General features: G+C 42.6%; 1 protein-coding gene across 5 annotated transcripts in view; it reads right to left on the reverse strand.

Moving 5' to 3' along the window:
- Nucleotides 1–18,468, reverse strand: part of Itk (IL2 inducible T cell kinase) — a 64,368-nt gene that overhangs the window by 23,783 nt on the left and 22,117 nt on the right. For 3 of the 5 annotated variants that reach the window (NM_001281968.1, NM_010583.3, NM_001281967.1), the window contains exons 3-7: nt 17,046–17,127; nt 14,867–14,995; nt 11,351–11,391; nt 6,795–6,946; nt 4,947–5,012 (exon numbers count right to left, since the gene is read on the reverse strand). In NM_001281968.1, coding sequence (NP_001268897.1) covers nt 4,947–5,012; nt 6,795–6,946; nt 11,351–11,391; nt 14,867–14,995; nt 17,046–17,127 — 470 coding nt within the window. Of the gene's footprint in view, nt 1–4,946; nt 5,013–6,794; nt 6,947–11,341; nt 11,392–14,866; nt 14,996–17,045; nt 17,146–18,468 lie in introns of all 5 variants that reach the window. The other 2 variants (NM_001281966.1, NM_001281965.1) reach the window with 2 other exon arrangements.

Raw genomic sequence — 18,468 nt, forward strand, 5'->3', positions numbered from 1 at the left:
GGGCCAGAAAGCATACAGCAAAAGGAGAATGGTCATCAGTTGACAATTTACTTTTGGAGCTTAATAAACTCAGGAGAGGCGTAGGTGGGGAAGAAATAGTATCTATGAAAATTGTTTGGCTACTTGAGAGCATCCAAAAAGAAGAGAACCAGGGGATTCCACTGAGCGTTTAAAACACTCTGGCTGAGCAGACTGTACACCTCCTTGGGCTCCCAGATGGCCAGGAAGTGTGTGTGCTTCATCCCATCTAAGCTCCAAGCAATGCGTATGAGTTGCTAGAGCTGTGCTTGAAAGTGTGACTCAGGCCTGGGTTCAGCAGACAATAGTGTCAAACTCGTAGACTGAGGTCTGCTTGAGTTCAGTGCTCAAGGGAGTGAAAAAATATCTGCAGTGCGGTGTTTTGCTTGTTTCTGTCTCCTCTGATTCTTCCTTTACCCAGGGAGGGATCAAAGCTCACAGAGGGTGAGGTATAGTGGCCTCTCCTCTGCAGTTTTGCTGTGTTGTGATTTCAGTTGCCCACTCATGGTCCCAGAAAATACAAGATGGACAATTCCAGAAATTACCAATTCTAAATTCTGAGTAGCATGATGAAATCTCACGACAATCATCTAGGGTATAAGTCACCCTTGAAGCAGCCAATCCACTTAGATGCAATACCTACTTACTAGTCACTTGGTTGCTGTCACCAGGTACAGTGCCACAGTATTGATGTGTTTGTGTCAAGTGATCCTTACTTCATGTAAGAAGAGTCCTGGTGGCAATTTTATGGTAGTATATTGCTATAACTTCTATTTCATCACTATCCATTAGTGTTAATCTCTCAATGGATCTAACTTAAAGTAAGCTCTCCCATAGGCTGTACATAGAGGAAAAAGCATAGTACATACTGAGCTCAGAGCTACTTGCAGTTTCAGGATACGTTATAGGTCATGGAACCCACCCCCAGGAATTAGTAGGCTGCTGGAACTTGTTAAAGATTCTGCTTCTAAGCTAAGGCAGGAAACCTGGATCCAGTTATCTTAGCAGGTGGTATACTTCTTGAGATCTTATGTAAAACTCACCTTAAAGTCATCAAAATTGAGTTAAAGAATAGAAAGTATGGATAACTTTCTTATATCTAGCTATATATTAAATATCAGAAAGTTTCCTTATGTTATATCATTTTCTAGCTGGGATTCCACAACCCAGGAAATGCAAGCTGGTATGCACAGTACAAACTGGCTCACAGGCCATATGGTTTTTATTATAAAAATGACTTAAGATTCCTTTAGGTAGGGGGTATACATTTTTACTTGCCCCCAGGGGTCCATCAATTGCCTACTGCTTTATTTTGTTGAGGCCTCAAATTTGCTTCTTGAATCATAAACAAAGGGATTTTGATTAAAGGCCAAGACAAACACAGCTATTCAGACAAGCCGTTCTTTGAAATAAACAACCATTTTTTCCCCTCAAAGGCAGTGACTATAAAACAATTATTTCAGCTAAGTATCTCTCATCTATATTTCATCTCAGCACAAACATTCTTGGAAAGGATGAATCATCTCACAGCCCTGGGAAGGGCTCTTCACACATATTTGATCAAAATGTTGAAAGACACTATTAAGAAAATGATAGCACCTGGTTCCTGGCATCTATTCAGATTGCAGAAACCATGACATTAGCCATTGAATCCTAATTGGTTAGCAGAGGTTCTGGTTAGCTCATATCTTTCTTTCTTCTCTGATGTTCTATATTTAATGAGTACTAATTTGTTTTTTTTTTTGTGGGAGGGTTTATTTCATCTTTAGGTTACAGTCCATCATCAAGGGAAGTCAAGGCAGGACCTCAAGGGAGGAGCTTGAAGCAGAAACCATGGAGGGATGCTGCTTATAAGCTTATTCCCAGGCTCACAGTTAGCTAGCCTGCCTGCCTGCCTGCCTGCCTGCCTGCCTGCCTGCCTGCCTGCCTGCCTGCCTGCCTGCCTCCCTCCCTCCCTCCCTCCCTCCCTCCCTCCCTCCCTCCCTCCCTTCCTTCCTTCCTTCCTTCCTTCCTTCCTTCCTTCCTCCCTTCCTCCCTCTCTCCCTGCTTTCCTTCATCTTCTCACTGTCTCCTCTCTTCCCCTCTCCCTCCCTCCCTCTCTCTCCTCTCCCTCTTTTAATTTTTGAGATTATAATTTAATTAAAACATTTCTCCCCTCTCTTCCATCCAAAGCCCTCCATATATCCTCCCTGATCTCTTTCAAATTCAAAGCCTCCCTTTTCACTAATGTTATTGTATCTCATCCTAACTAGAACCTATTAGGTGTGTATAATGCTGTGTGTATGTTTTCAGGGTTGACCATTTGGCACTGGACAAACCAATCAGTGTGCTCTTGCCTCAGTTGACCCTAGCTCTTTGTGTAGGGTTGAGGCCTTGAGGGCATCTCTCCATCTGGTTTAGCATGTTCACTGATGTCATTCTTGTTCAGCTCATGGTTGAGCTGTCATGTTGGTGAGGCTTTATGGGTGTAGCTTCTGACAATACTAGGAGATTCGGTTTCACAGTAAACTCCCAAATATTCTGGCTCCTACATTCTTTGTGCCTCATCTCTTACAATGTTCCCTGAGCCTTAGGTAGGAGAGTGTTTTGTGCATGCACCCACTGGGACTAGGCTCCACAACTCTGCATTTCAAGGCAGGCAAGACAGCTCAGCTAATAAAAGCAATTGCTGAGATAGCGTGAGTTCAATCCCTGGATCACAGAGGTGGAAGAAGAGAACCAACTCCAGAAATTTGTCCTCTGACCTCCACATATTCTTCATGGCACACACAAGCACACTCTTGTGTGCACAATAATAATAATAATACTTGGAAATTTTCAAACTTACAGAAAAGTTATAAAACAACATAAAGGAAGTCCTATTGACCATTTACCTAGATGAACCAGTCAGTGGCTGAATGCTTACATATTTACTACTCTCTGTAGATAATTTAGACATATGGTTAGGCATATTTAATTATATTTATTTATTTATTATTGTGTTTCTATTGTGTGTGTGTGTGTGTGTGTGTGTGTGAGAGAGAGAGAGAGAGAGAGAGAGAGAGAGAGAGAGAGAGAGAGAGAGAGTATGTGTATGTGTATGTGGTTCACACTTGCCATGTGTATGAGTGTGGAGATCAGAGGACAACTTTGTGGAGTTGTTCATCTTTACACACATTTGGGAATCAAACTCAGGACATCATCAGTGAACAACAAACACTTTATTCACTGAACTATCTCATCAGCCCTGGTATATTTTTCCTGAATTACTTGAGAGCAGACTTTTACTCCTAAATACTCTGTAGTCTGTTTCCATGAATTTTAATATCTATATCTCTATATATTTTCTATTTGTAGATCTTATCAAAATTGTATTACTTTCCCCCATACTGTGTTGGTAACAAAACATTTTTTATGGTTATAAATACAATCCAGGGTTACTTGTGCATTTAATCACTATATTCCTTCATTTCCTTTAACAGGGTCCAATTTCTCAGCCCTTTGCAGCTTTCATCATACTTAATTTCTTTTGAAGGATAAAGGCAATATTTTATAGAAGTATTAATTAATTCAGACTTTTTACTGTATCCTTGTGATTAAATTTATATTGTGCATGTTTTGGAGCAGGGATAATGGGCAATATTTTTGGAGCCATATTGAGATGAATGTTTATCATAAGATGGGGTCTACCAGTTAGCTCTATTTTGTAGTTACAATTGATTTAGGAAGAAATACCTTTGATCCTATAAATATACTACCATTATGATAGTTCACCCCCTGGTTGTAAAATTCATTTTACAATTCTTTGCCAGAATTGACACTTTGAACAAAAATGCTGGTCTTCAAGCTTTGTCAGCCTCCCACCTCCATGACTTGGTACTCTCCTAAGAAAGAACTTTGTCTTGTTTGTATAGTTATTTGCTTACCCATCAATCTACTTATTATGTATTACTCTTTTGTTCAATGAGTTATAGTCTACTACTATTCTTCAACTGTTTCAGTCTGGTCACTAGGAGTTTTTTTTTTTTTTTAAACACCTCACTCCTATACCTGTTTGACATGATTAAATCACTGAAACAAAATTAAAAAAAAAATTAGTTCTTTGCTTTTTAGTGCAGGAAGATATTCCAAGTTCATCTTGTTCTTCCTGTGCCTTGACCCTAGAGTCTGCATTCTCCCCTGCTTCCAGAAATCACAGTTCTCTTTAGTGGGGATACCACTCAGAAACAGGAGCTATGTGCTAGGTATAGATCTTCCAGCCTCCAAGCTAGGTGGATACTTTGTATGCATTCTCAAATTTTATCTAACAAAAATTTAAGCTCTTTTTATAAGTGATAGCTTAGGATTAAACACTTAGCACAGCCTAAGCAGATAACGAATATCTGTGGGCTTGAATGTTGTTTTGATATTGGCTATACTGTTTTTAACAATGTTTTCAGTCAGTTGATGTATTATTCAATATTCATAGGGATTTTCTTTCTCAACTGACAGCAACACTTGGGATTCCCGGAAACTTTTCTTCTACAGACTCTTTTCCAGGCCCCAAAGGACCATTCCATTATAAAAGGAGTTTCACTTTTCTCTTATTTGAGATAAACCCTTACTGTTTTAGTGATCAGAGACTAGAAGTAAAGAAAGCAGGACAAAAAGGGAACCATTGGATACTTCTATAGCCAACCAATAATTTATGCTTGCCCTAGGAAGAAAACCTTAGAACTGTCATTCTAAAAAACTAATCGAAACAGGTATGGTGGCATGTGACTTTATCTGCAGACTTAGGAGGCAGAGACAGGCCAATCTCTGAGCTTTAGGTCAGCTTGTTCTCTATAGTGAATTCCAGACCAGTCAAGGTTTCCCAATAAGACCCTGTCTCAATAAACCAACCAGCCAGCCAACCAACCAACCAACCAATACACAAATAAATGAGTCAAAAAAGTACAGTATCTTACTCATAGGTTTCAAGGTTATTTGGAGATTTTTCTACCAGGTAACTGCTTGGTGCATATCCTTCATGCCTGTAAAAAGGAAAACAGGTGTTGATTAGCAGAGGAGTGATTTTCATATCTTCATTTAATAGATTTAATCCACAGATGTTATTTAAGAATGGGAACCCTCAGTATTTGGCTTTTGTGATAAGGCATAAGAAATTGAAATGAGATAGCTGATAAAAGTAACAAAGCTATATTTGTGGTTGAAAGCAACATGCTCCACCAAAAATATAAAATATAATAAATAACACATGGCTATTTTACTTACAAGGCTCTGCTTGCTGCCTGAAATTTCCTCTATTGGAAAAAATAACTTTCAAATTGTATTTTCTATAATTAATTTTGTGATAATCAGTAAGTTTTCATTTTATGCCATCATTTCCCAGTAAGGAAATCAAAATAATTAAGATATAAAAACCCAACTTTCCCACCACAGGTCCTTAAAACTGTTCCAAGTTGGTGCTATATACATGTTTAGATTTCAAATCTCCCTAATTGAGCATCTTTGGACAAAGAACCAGGAGAAAAAGGATCAGGTCAAGCTGAACAGACGGCCTATGCCTGTGATCTTAGTACTGAGGTGGCTGAAGCAGGAAGACAGTTGTGAGTTCCACACCAGCCTGGGTTACACAGTGAGTTCCAGGCCAGCCGGAGGTGCAGTTTGAGACCCTGTATAAGATTAAAATGGAGGTCAAGGTCAGGCTGGATGCCATGGTGAAGTACCACATTTGAGTTGGAACTAATATCAGAGAAATGAAACAACATGGCAAAATTAGTCCACATTCTCACTACTTTTTACACTGTGATAGCTTTGTAGATCTTGAAGATGCTCTGTCTTCACCCCACAGCACCAGAATGCTGGTAAAGAGTCCTTTGGTCTTTCTTGGCTTCCAGTTTTAACTGGTAAAATGGATGATCTAAACTCGATTACATGTAAAAATGTCTCCAGATTCTGCCAAGGTACAGAAAGATATCCTTTCTCTATGCTCCCGAAGCTTAACAATAGCCAGTGTTGGCTTTTCTAGAATCCTGTTGGGGGTATGCAAATTTGGTAAAATTAAACTATCATATACTATGACTTACCACAACTCAACTTTTCCCTAGTTAGAATTGGGATATATGTGCACATATATGTATGCACCTAAAAGACTGTCGTGCTACATAAACAATGCCTGGTCTTCACTCAAGTTTTGTTCAAAATAACACAGAAGAGGCTGCAGAAGGGACTCAGTGATTAAGAGCACTTGTTGCTTGCAGAGGTCCTGAGTTTGACTCCCACAAGCACCAACATGGAATTATAACCACCTGTAACTCCAGAGCTAATGCATACACATGGTACTTCATAATATTAACACCTGATATTAGTATATTAGAATATTGGTCACAGTAATTGTTTCATATTAGACAAGGACTCTTGAGATGTTTTTCATCCAAACCCCACAGTAGGTCATTAGTATTTGCGGAACCTTGCCCATACATCATTTAATGACTGCTCTCATAATGGAGTCTCCTTTGCTGTCTGAGACTTTCTAACATGACCGCTGCTCTGGATCATCCTTGTGTGCATTTTCTTTTCACTTACATCACGATGTGGTGTATTTAAAATTTATTTTAAAACCCAAGATCATAACAGAGCAAGTGGAAAATATAGGGGCATTTAGACAAGTTGAGGACAGTGGCTTAAGATGCGGTGCAGGGGGTAGGGGTGGAGGTGGAAACATCTCTGCTCAGCCTCCGGGCAGCAGGAGATGGGGCATTCCTTCCCATAGTCGTTTTGTTCCCACAGTAGCCATGCACAGCTTCCCTTACCCATTTTTGTCTTGAACCCTCCACCAGTGGATCTCGGAGCTGTCCAGCAGGTAGTACTCTTCATCACACCGCAGTGCGAGCTCCTGAGGGTCGTTGGTTTGGTAGTCGTACAAGGCAATGACCAGGGTTTCTTCAGGTTCCTGAAATGACCGCTGGGGAAGAGACAACAAACCAAGCAAAGACAAGAGCAGGGAGTGAGTCCATGGATCCTGGATTTAGTTTAGGTCAGCCTGTCGGCTCTCTCTATCCACTGGGGTCTTTTGCAGAGGCAGTTGCATTCATCAAGTAGGCATTATGTGTGAGTTAGAATTGTGGAGCTGAACAGATACACACAACAGCAGTCCCCCACTTCCTGCATTCTGCGAGTAGATGCCCATCCCAGTGAATTCCAAGAAGCCATTTACTTTTCACAGAAATCTATTTGTTCCTATGTTGGCTCATCTGATTCACAGGCTTGCCCAGATCCATCAAATCAGAGGCTAGCAGGGCCTCAAGAGCCCATTTTACCAACACTTTAATTCAGAAAGGGGAATCAGATCCCATGGCAGGGAATAGACACAGCCCATTCCCAGAGAATTCATCTCAATGTTTCCTCCACAGTAGCATATGACTTCTTTCTTCTATTGCAGAAACCTTGGCCTATGCCTATGTCCCATACCACATTTCAATTAGCATAAGATATTAATGACATGGAGAACAGCTCATGAGATAAACAACTGCCAGAGATCAAGGTGAGCACACTGAGAACTGAGTGACAGGTTTAGGAATGGGGTAAATATGGGAAAAAATCGAGTTAACGGTTAGAAGGTGATGTAGTATTGAGAAGTCACAAATTCTCCAAGTACACTAAACTCTGGATATTTATGGAGCTTGAAATAAGGTGGTGGGCTGGGTCCTCCAGAGAACCAAGCAAGACCCTATGGACCTGAGTCCATGCATAGAACTGAGAGATGGATGAACTGTGTTCAAGCCACCTGAAGAAGGTACCAGAGTGATGTGTGGTTTATGTTACTTTAGATCCACCTCCCTGATTAACCCTTAAGAGAAAAAGGCAAAAGGCTAGGGCAGAGTTTCAGACGCTGGTGGTACACTTCCCAGGGGTCATGGAGAACACATAGTGGGGTGCTCAGATATTACCACGTGTACTACAGTTATTTAAAAGTCAAAAGCCAAGAATGTTCTGCAGTGTCTCACAGACTTTCCAACTTCTGAATGTCCTAGTAGACATCCACATGGGGAAAACCCTGCACAGAATACACAAGAGGCCTCTGTTGCACAGTGGATAGCTCATTGGATTTTTACAATATTCAGAAAGAACCAAAGGCTGAGTCCCACTTTAACCCATCACAAGGAGCCAGTTTTTCCAGGAGTGACACTACCTCTGCATTGAGGGCTTACACTTGGTTTAAATTAGAACGCTTTGGGGTAATTGCTTGCCATTCTGGAAAATCTTATTACTCATGGAAACACTAGAAGTGAACCACCAATAAAACATCTCTGTATCTATTGCACTTAAGTTGCCAAATACAGTGGGTTCTGTCAATGAGTTTGGCAGTGGCTTACTTCATCATCACTTCCCGTAAACTCATAGTGCCATATTTACACTTACAAATACAATTTATTCTGGGTTTTTTTCTGTCTTCAATATTATAATATACTTCTTGATTCTCTTTAGAGGTATTTGTTTTAAAAGGCTGTACTAGTTAAGATTTTTTAAAAAAAATTTTTATTAGATATTTTCTTTATTTACATTTCAAATAAGATTTTTAAAAAATTTATTTATTCATTTTTCGTTTTCTTCATGCATGTGTGTGTGTCTATCTGTGTGCATACCACATGAGTATTGGTGCTCTTAGAGGTCAGAAGAGAGCATTAGACCAGTTAGAGCTGGAGTTTCAGATAGCTGGCTGTGAGTATCCCATATGGGTGTAGGAACAGAACTTGGATCCTCTCGAAGAGCAGTCGTTGCTCTTTACTGCTGAGTCATCTCTCTAGGCACTACTTAATGGATTTTCCCTCAGGGTAACTGAAGGATCTTTACGAAACATGTCTCATAAAATGGGGGTATTAGGTATAATGTGGTTGAGAATCACTAGATTAAATCAAGGGTTGGCATTTGTAGAAAAAGAGGGCTCAAGAAGGACAGATTGAGGCCCTGGGTATGTAGAAGAGGCTTGCAGTAGATGAAGGTCTCGTTTCTTGGTCATTCTACTGCATGTCTAAGAACAGTCTGGCCCCTAGGAGTTCTGGTTGTAGGTGAGCAGAACTCCACTATGCTGAGAGACCTTACAGGTCAGGCAGAAGTGGCAAAAAAAAAAAAAAAAAAAAAAAAAAAAAAAAAAAGAAAAGTTCCTTGCTTAGGAGCAAGGGAGAAGGGCACAAGCAGACACATGTATGCGGTCCCTAGGAAGCTCTTCTGGGTTAACTAGACCTGGTATGGTGTGCTGAACTCTGTGGATGAGAGAGCTGGAAATAACTCAGGTTTAGACATCTGGAACTGGCCTCATGTACACCCACAAGATAGAAAGCCTGTGATTATGGGTTCAAATGACCATTGATATCCTCCATCTTCACTAACAACAACTACACTGTTCCTCTGGAGGGCAATTCCACAGTCTTCCTAACGTAGAAAAAGTCTTGGCTAGCCTTAGCTATCAACCTGATAACAACTAAGAGTTATCTTGGAAGAGAATTGAGAATTGAGGAACTTCCTAGATCAGATTGGCTTATGAGCATGTCTGTGGGGGACTGCCTCATTGTTGATTTAGGAGGGCCCAGCTCACAGTGGGCAGCACCATTCCTTAGGCAGGCAGCCCTGAGAGACATAAGCAAGCTAGCTAGGAAACAAGCAGCTGTGGTTGGCTTTCAAGTGGGTTCCTTGGTTGGAGGTAAGGCTGTGTAGACTAGCAATCAAGCCTGCCTACAAGTTCCTGCCTTGAGTGGATGCCTTAACTTTCCTCAATGATAGACTATGACCTGAAATTTAAGCCAAATAAACCGTTTCCTCCCCTAAGCTGCTTTTGGTCAGGTTATCTTACAACAGCAAGAGAAATGAAGCGGGGACAGAGCATATGGCCTGAAAGCATGATGTTAAATATTGTTTCTCTATATGACAACCTGAGATGCCATTGCCCTGCAGGTAAGAAGGGGAAGAGAGAAATGACAATGTGGCAAGGAATAAGAGAAACATTGCAGTGGTTTTAGACTTGTGGACAGCATGGAGGACTCCAAACCCTTGTGATGAAAGTGCTCACAAAATACCACAGGCATTGCATCTCCGAGGAGCCCTAAAGTCCCAGTGGTGGAGTTGGAGGAGTGATGGACAAGCAGCATATTCTGGCTTTATTTTCCCTGACACTGAGGGCAAGAGAGGCACGGGGTAACTTTAGAGAGAGCAGTGAGTTTGGGTGCGGTTCCTAAGGGGAGAAGCGAGGGCAGTGGGCTTCCAAGGCACAGCTGCCAGGAGGCTGCTGGAGTAATGCTCAGGTCAAAAAGAGCAGCAGACCCAGGCTCTCTGCAGCAATGTGTCTCTGTGGGGATGTCTGGGTGTCAGCTGAGGAGAGGCGGGAGGATTTAGTTTTCCTTTTGAGGATGCTGTCAGTTTGCGACATTACTTTTGTTGGCTGGAGTTGAAAATCAGAGGAAGCATGCGGGGCACAAAGTGGACGTTTCTGCGGGTGTGTACCCGAATGAGAGCACTGATGTGGCCAGAATGTGAAGGCTGATAGTTTCCTTAGTTTTTCTTCTCCAGAGTTGCCTCTTTGTCAAGCCATGTAAATCAGTTTACCACAGAGCAGTGCTTCTCAAACTTGAGTATAGCTCAGAATCACAGGAATTAATGAGTACAGTTAGAGCCTGTCCCCCAGAGTTATGGCTGCAGTGGATCTGGGTGTGTTCTTAGGGCTCTGCATCCTTACATGCCCTCCGAGGTGGCTGATGCTGGGGGCCTATGGCTCATATCTGGAGAATAACCACTTCCCATCCATACCCCAGAAACTCCAGGTCCTGTTAGTACCTGAGTAGCCTTGGGGAAAGCCTTAAGACTTCTTGGCACTTGATTTGCTAAGTTTGGAAGTACTTAGGAATATATAAAGCATTAGCAGGGGTTTGTCTCTGGAGTACTCTATGGTGAGGCATAAAAAATAGCCTGGTACCAGTGTTTGTGGACTGTGTATAGCAAGGTGATTGTTCAGAACCTCAGTGGTCCTTTTGGTGGATGGACCTACTTAATTAGTGGCTCTAATCCTGTGAGTCTTGATCCCTTCAGGGGTCAAATGACCTTTTGACAATGGTCACATATCAGATCTTTACATAATAACAGCATAATTATAGTTATGAAACAGCAATGAAAATAATTTTATTGTTGGGGTCACCATGACATGAGGAAATGTTTTAAAGGGTGACACCATTAGGGAGGTTGAGAACCACTGCACTATATAGCACCTCCAAACCCAATGTGTTAAATATACCCCAATAGCTGTCTACCACAAGCACACAGACCTAACAGAGACAGAGACCACAACTGGGCTTACAGCACACAAGCCCACCTCACTTACCCTGTTGTCTTCAGGAGTAGGAGGAAGAGGCTTCTTTGAAGCTGAAACAAGAAAAACAGAGAAAGAAAACGAACATGAAACCCCAGCTTTTCGGAGAAAAGGGGCCCTAGGAGGGTAACAGAGAAAGGGGCAGAGGGAGATGATGAAATAGGGATGCCAGAATCAACTTTGGTAGAACCTGTCTTTTATCTCTTGTACTTGTTAGTGTCCAATCCTCTTTTCTAGAAGATACTAGAAGCTTCAAGAAGTCAGTATTTTGGGGTTTCCTTCTGTATCCCCTGACTGGGAAGGGGACAAGATTTGGGCTCTTCTTTGCAGGTAGAGACTTCCATGAATACATATGTTACCTTCTGAGCTCAGGAATGGGAATATGTGACTCAGAGACAGTGACTCCCTACCTTCTGATGCCACTGTGGGTTTGATGAGGTGGGAGGGCTCCATGCTTTCTGAGTGGGCTGAGATTGCTTTTAGTTGTCTTGAGGCATTTAAGTATATGGTCTCGATGCCTCATTCAAACTACATACCTTCAAGCCAATCTCTCTTTCTCTCTTATTTGTATCTTCATGTCTTCTTTCACTCAGATCTCATCTTTCTTGCTTCTTTTCTCTTTTCTTTCCCTATCTGCTTCCTTTACCTCTATCTCTTAGTTGACCATATTCCTTATGTCACACACATCACAGGCCAGGCCTCTTAAATGGACCAAAAGTGTGTGTGTGTGTGTGTGTGTGTGTGTGTGTGTGTGTGAGAGAGAGAGAGAGAGAGAGAGAGAGAGAGTAGTATATAAGGCATGGGGTATGTGTGCTTCTTGCAGGTTGTAGTTCAGTACAAAGATCTCTTTAAGCACCGAAGATAAGAGAATGGGCTGTATAGGCAGGCTGGAAAATTTCCATCTCTACACATGGTAGATTTGAAGATAGCCTACATCTCACGGATGTGGTAGATAAGACTCATATGTGGATACTGGAGCTCAATCCCATTGGCTTGTGTATACAGAGAACAAACAAAGAAATCATATACAACCAGAACTCTGGCTTCTGGGTTGGGATTATTAAAAATTCAATGGTAGATCTTTTGTATCCAAGAACTGCAGGTTTAATCACCAGCAAAACACACACACACACACACACACACACACACACACACACAGTGGGAGGGGGTCCCATCTGGTTTCTATTTAGCATGGGACCTGCACTAGGAAACTGGATTAACCCTAGCATGACCAGAATGAACCCCTTCTCTGCCTGGTTATCTGGGACTAGTCACTTTCTCTTTCCATGGTGATCTTACTCTTTCTGCTCCCATTCTCCCTCTGTGTAGTCAGGACTGGCTATGATGGCAGAAATGTGTGTTGTCAGGTCATTTCCCCTCAACCATTCTGCTGTTTCTCAGTTGCTGCTAGATTTCAGACTCGGATGCCTTCATCACAAATAAAAGCTACTGGACTCGGTTACCATTCAATGAGAGCTTGTTAAGAGCTGGCAATGAGCTAAGAGCTTTCCACCAATCTAATGAGTTTTCCAACACTCACTCAAAGCAGTGGCCCATTATTCTGTCTGCTGATGATGAAAGCACTCAGAGAAGTTAAGGAACACATAAAGTAACGAGAAAAGGATGTGGCTAGGACTTTTCTTTTTTCTTTCTTTTTTTAAATTTCAAAGCCTTATGCTCATAGACTATTGATGTATCCAACACTAGGGATCTTATGAGACTTTATCCCAGGAATATGATGTTCTGTGTGCACAGTGAAGTACGCGTCTCAAAATTGCTTACCATCTTGCTAAAACTATGGGGAGTTGTTCTATTTAACTAAGTCAGAAGAGATGGCAGTGGGTTGCTGTGTGAAAAGCAAAGTTATCAGCTAAGTGGCTGCACCTCACAAGCATGGCCATTTTGTTCAGCTACTGGGGACAGCGTGGAGGAGCTTACAAAGACCAGCCCTTCCTGAAGGTAGTCATAGTGAGTTGCAACCACTTGCAACACCTCCGCCACATATCTCAGGGCGAGGGAAAGCCTGTGAACGCTGCTGTGGAACACTGCAAGCAATATGGTGATAAACGCAAAATAGAAGCAGACTAGAATGCAGGGATTACATCACCTTAGGGTTCTGAGACCTCTCTCATACCACTTTAGCACTGAGGGCATTAGGGCCCCATGTCACCAGGTGACTTCTCCAAGGGTCCAAAGAAGTATCCTTGGAAGGAATCAGAGGCCAGCTCTGGCTCTGGGAGGCTTCCTCTCAGGAGCCAGGCATCCTGCCAACCCTGTAAGGAGAGTCACACAACCAAACCTTCTGTTCTTTCTGCGCGGATACAGCCAGCAGGATCGACAGCGCCAAGGAGTAGGCACTGACCTCTACAGTGCTCAATATTATTCACGCAGGTCGGCAGATTGATGGCCTTGGCTCTTTCTTTCCCTAGTGCAAGGTGAAAAGCCGTGGTTTTAAAAGTGGCGTGGGGAGTCTGTGACTCAGGAAGCCATGGAAAACCCAACTATGTGTTATATCCGCCTCGTGTTAGGGCAGTAAAAACCACAGGGTGAGAAATAGTATCAGTGGTAGGAGAGGCTGAGAGATGAGAAAAACGCAAGTACAGCAATTAATCATGTGACCTTGAACTGCACAAGGTTGTCCATCTCACCTGAGACAGCTATGAAGACGCAAAGAACGATGCTGTGAAGTGCATTTGAGTAGAGCTACAGTTGGTGGGAGGTGGAGGTCTCCAAGTTGCCATGGTATTAGATAAAAATCAAGACACAGTCTAAACCCCAGGGCTGAGCTTTTGATGGAAAAACCAAAAACAAACTTTTTTTTTTGTTTCTACTTTGCATTTCTTTTATGGATTCATTTTCTCTGAGCCTATGTAGGTCAAAGGCAAGCCTGAAGGTCAGGAAGGAAGAAGCCAGAGTTAAAATTAAGGAGAAGTTTTTTCTCTCTCCCTTAAGCCTTTAGAGTTGAATTATATAATTAGACATATGCATGGTGTGACGTCACTAAAAGAAATAAATACTGTGTACTTGGCTATCTCTATACTTAAAGATCTAAGAAGACAACCTGGGCAGTGGTGGCACATATTTTAATTCCAACACTCGGGAGGCAGAGGCAGGCAGATCTCTGTGAGTTCTAGGCCAGCTGGGTCTACAGAGTGAATTCCAGGACAGCTACAAAAAGAAAAAACTCCAAGACTGTTCAAATTCTCCAACAGGCTACTGAAGTACTTCTCAAATTTTACTGTCTACCAGTCCCCCAAGGATCTTGTTAAAAAGAATATTCTGATCTAGTAGACTAGGCAGGGCCATATATATTATATCTATAAGTAGCTCCTAGATAGTATTGGTGGTTGACCAATGACCACACTTTGAGTGTATCAGTTTTGACATGGAAAAGCATGAAAGGGGTGGTGGTAGATAAAGGTGCCCCAATGAGAATTCTGGAAACAGAGAATTTAGCCATCCATTTCTAACGCCCTGTGGATGGGAAGCTGCAATGGTTTCCTCTTTATCTCTTTCCCAAAGTCTTACCATTCTTGGATGGGTCGTAGGGAGCACAGCCTACAGCAGGCTTCTCCAGCTGGGAGCAGCACCTCCACCGCCCATCCATCCAGAAATTAGGGTGATACTTGGATACCAGGCTGTTGTTATTCCTCGTTTCTGAAAGAATTGGTAGCAACTGAGGACCCATTTCTAGGCCGGTTAATGAAGCATCACCCATCTTCCCACTCCCTGAGACTGGACCGCGACCCCTGTCCCAAGTCCTAATCGGAACAGTCAGACAACCCCGTAGGTTATTTACTCGGGGAGCATGGGCTAACTCAGGCGGCAGCAGGGGATATAGATTCTTTTCCATATCTTCTTCCAGTTGTCTGTGTGTCCATAGGATGGGGAGCCCTGGTCTGAGCCTCAGTTTCACCATATTTCCCTGTTATACCATCTACTAGGTGAGTGGGCTCTATAATGAAGCCTTGGGTGGGGGTTAAGGAGAAAGTGGGGAGGTGGGCGTTCCCATCTCTCTCACTTTGAATGACAGCAACTTTGCCTTTTTATTTTCAATTAAGAAAAGGTTTCATGTCCTTAAAACTGAGGACATACTTAAAGTTCAGATCCTCTTCTCTATCTCCTATGTCCCAGGATTCCAGGTAGGTACCACCATGTCATGTCTGTATAGTGCTGGTGTTTCAACCCAGGGCTCCATGCAGGGTAATTAAGTAGTCTCCCAACTGAGCTGCCCCGAGGCCCTCTAAATTCGCTTCTGTTCTTTCTAGGCTTATGGCTTTGCAGTAAAATTTGTTAGGAATAAATGGGAGTCTGATAGTGAAAAAAAAAACAAAAAAACAAAAAAACAAGAAACCCCTTAACATTAGTCAATCTCTAACGATCCTTTCAGTTTTGAAATTCATATCAAAACCAAACTGTAAGATACAGGAGAGTGAGTGTAGCTGGGGTTCTTTATTGGCTTTGACCTGGTGTCCATTTGTGAGCCATGGCTACCGGGCTCGAGGGCACTTTGTAGTTGGTGTAGTGCTTGCTGGGTCCTATCCCATTTTAGACTGATTTGACCCCAGAAACGTGTAAGTTACCACTTTAGCCTTATTTTCTAGACAAGAGTGCTGTGGCTCCAGGCAGAGTGAGGGGCTTGCTTCCTTTCTTCTCATGGCTGCTTGGAGACAGGTCTCCTGACACACTGCGGGCTTCAGGCTAAAGGTAAGCAGGTACTGTTCTCAAGTGAGAACTTTTAAAGGTACCATACATGTCCTAGCTCATTTGATCCTCACAACAGCCCTAAGGCTGTGCTTAGGTAACTTTTATAGCCGAGGAAATGGAGGCACACAAAGATCCAGGTAAAACACTAACAACCAACACTTTCCAGATTTTCACCACAGCAGCCTGTCTCCACATCCCACGGACTTAAACACTGGGTGAGCTCTAATTATGCTGTCAGGAATTTGAGGCTGAGGAAGTAGCTAACCAGGCATGGCGGTGCACACCTGTAAGTCTAGCATTAAGGAAATGGAGGCAGGAAGATCAGGAGTTCAAGGTCAGCCTTGGCTACTTAGACAATTGGAGGCCGGACTGGGTTCCATAAACCCCTGACTAGAAAACAAACAAACAAACACACACAGAAACAAACAAACATGCTAATGCTTCCATGGCACTGGCTATGGTTGCTAGTTCTAGGTATTTTATCACTGGCGCTGTGCAGAGAGATTCCGAGTGCCCTTCCCTATCTTGTTTAACAGCTAGGGAGACTGCAGTTAGGAACTTGCTTGAGAACAGAAGGAAGAGGCGGATGCCACCCTGTGATCTAACGGGAGGGGCTCCCACTCTAACCTTCCTTGTTCTCCTAGAGTAAGCAAACCATTTTTAAAATGCCAGATAGTAAATATTTTAGTTTTGAGTAAATATTTTAGTTTTGACTGGCCAAGAGGCAAAATCAAGGATATCGTGTGGGTGCTTATATAGTCCTTTGAAATGTCTTAAAAATATAGAAACTGTTTTTATCTTGAAGCCGTAAATGAACAGGTGGTGAGCTGGATTTGGTCAATCCCTTGTTGCTGCTCCTGGGCCCATGACAGACAGTGACCAATAATAAATGGATAAAATTTGAACACCAGCTGCTCATGGAGTCCCCTGTGTTCCTTCACGGAGCCCAAGCCCAGCCCAGGATCAAGGCCCCAGTGACTCATCCCAGGAGTTTAATTACCTTCTTTAAGGGTCAGCACCCAGCGCTGCCGACTCTCACAGTCTGGAGCAAACACATACAGGAGATAGTTGTCATGCACGACCTGTAAGTACACAAGAGTCTATGATGAACAGGGTACCCAGACATGGGGAGCCCATGTCAGGTCCATCTCAGTATTTATCATCATTTAATCTGGGTGACTTGGGAACCAGTGTGGTTTTCATCAAAATGCCTGGGTGCTGTGTCATGGGGGTGACCTTCCGCAGGCTAGGTGGCTTCTCTTGGGTGTCATGCCACCAGGGGGTATAAACAGGAGAAAGAAAAGTTGGTTTCTTGACTAGATACCATGTTCCTATCTGATCTTAATTTTTCAGTCATTAGAGAAACCTTCCCAGTGTATGGAAGAGTAGGTTATTAGATGACAGAAATTGACTGAAGATTCTCTTTAAATTTCTTAGTAAAGCCTGTGCTTTAGCCCACCCTTCCTCACTGGTAGCATCCTGTAGAATTCAAGCGAGAGTCTAAAGCAGGAAACTATTAACCAAGCCATGGGTCTTTGAAATGTCATTAGTACCGGACATCCTCCTCAGGCATTTGTGATTGGCACATTTAATTACTGGCAATTTCTGTTGTTTCTTTTACTTTCGTCTTTGCAACTTCCACCTCAGGCTGAGTGTGGTGGGGCATCTGTAATCCTAGACTTGGGAGCTGAGGCAGAAGGATTCCAAGTTCCAAGCCAGCCTGGTGATATGAAAAAGAAGAAGAAAAAAAAAAGGAGGGGGGAGGGAAGAAGAGACAGGAGCGAGAGAGATGGGGGGAGGGGTTGACCAACTCACTGGGGCTACATTTTTAGTTTTTATTTTTTTTAAAGCTCTTTTCTGTGTCTCATTTAAAATGGACCATCTGGGAGGGAAATGAAGCTCAGAGCTTGAACACCTACCTGCCTAGTGAATGCTCAGGACCCTAGATTCAATTCCCAGCACTGGAAACAAAATAGCTAAGGAATATCTGCCTTCTGGTGGGCAAATAAGAGAGGTGTCTGAGAGGAGAGAACTACAAAGGGTAGTGAACAAGATAAAGAGACTAAAAGGTACATTTACCAGTCAATGGAGAAAGATCTGTGAGCCCTGATAGCACGGCTCTCTAGTAGCAGGTGGCCACTCAACATTTACAATGTAGCCAAAGTAGTAACTGGCAAGCTGGATTTTAGAATCAGTCAGCCCTTCTTTCTTTCCTTCTCCCCCTATCACTGTGTGTGTTTTTGAGTGTGTGTGCATGCAAGCGCACACATACACATATCATGAGAGTGCATCATGGCTTGAATGTAGAAGTCAGAAGACAATTCTCAGAGTTCTTTCCACCCTCTTTCTGAGATCAAAGGATGCAACTCAGGTCACCAGACCTGCACACAAATACTTCTGCCTGATAAACCATTTTGCTGACC

The sequence above is a fragment of the Mus musculus genome, chromosome 11 (genome assembly GCF_000001635.26).
Source record: "Mus musculus strain C57BL/6J chromosome 11, GRCm38.p6 C57BL/6J".
In the NCBI taxonomy this organism is placed as follows: Eukaryota; Metazoa; Chordata; class Mammalia; order Rodentia; family Muridae; genus Mus; species Mus musculus.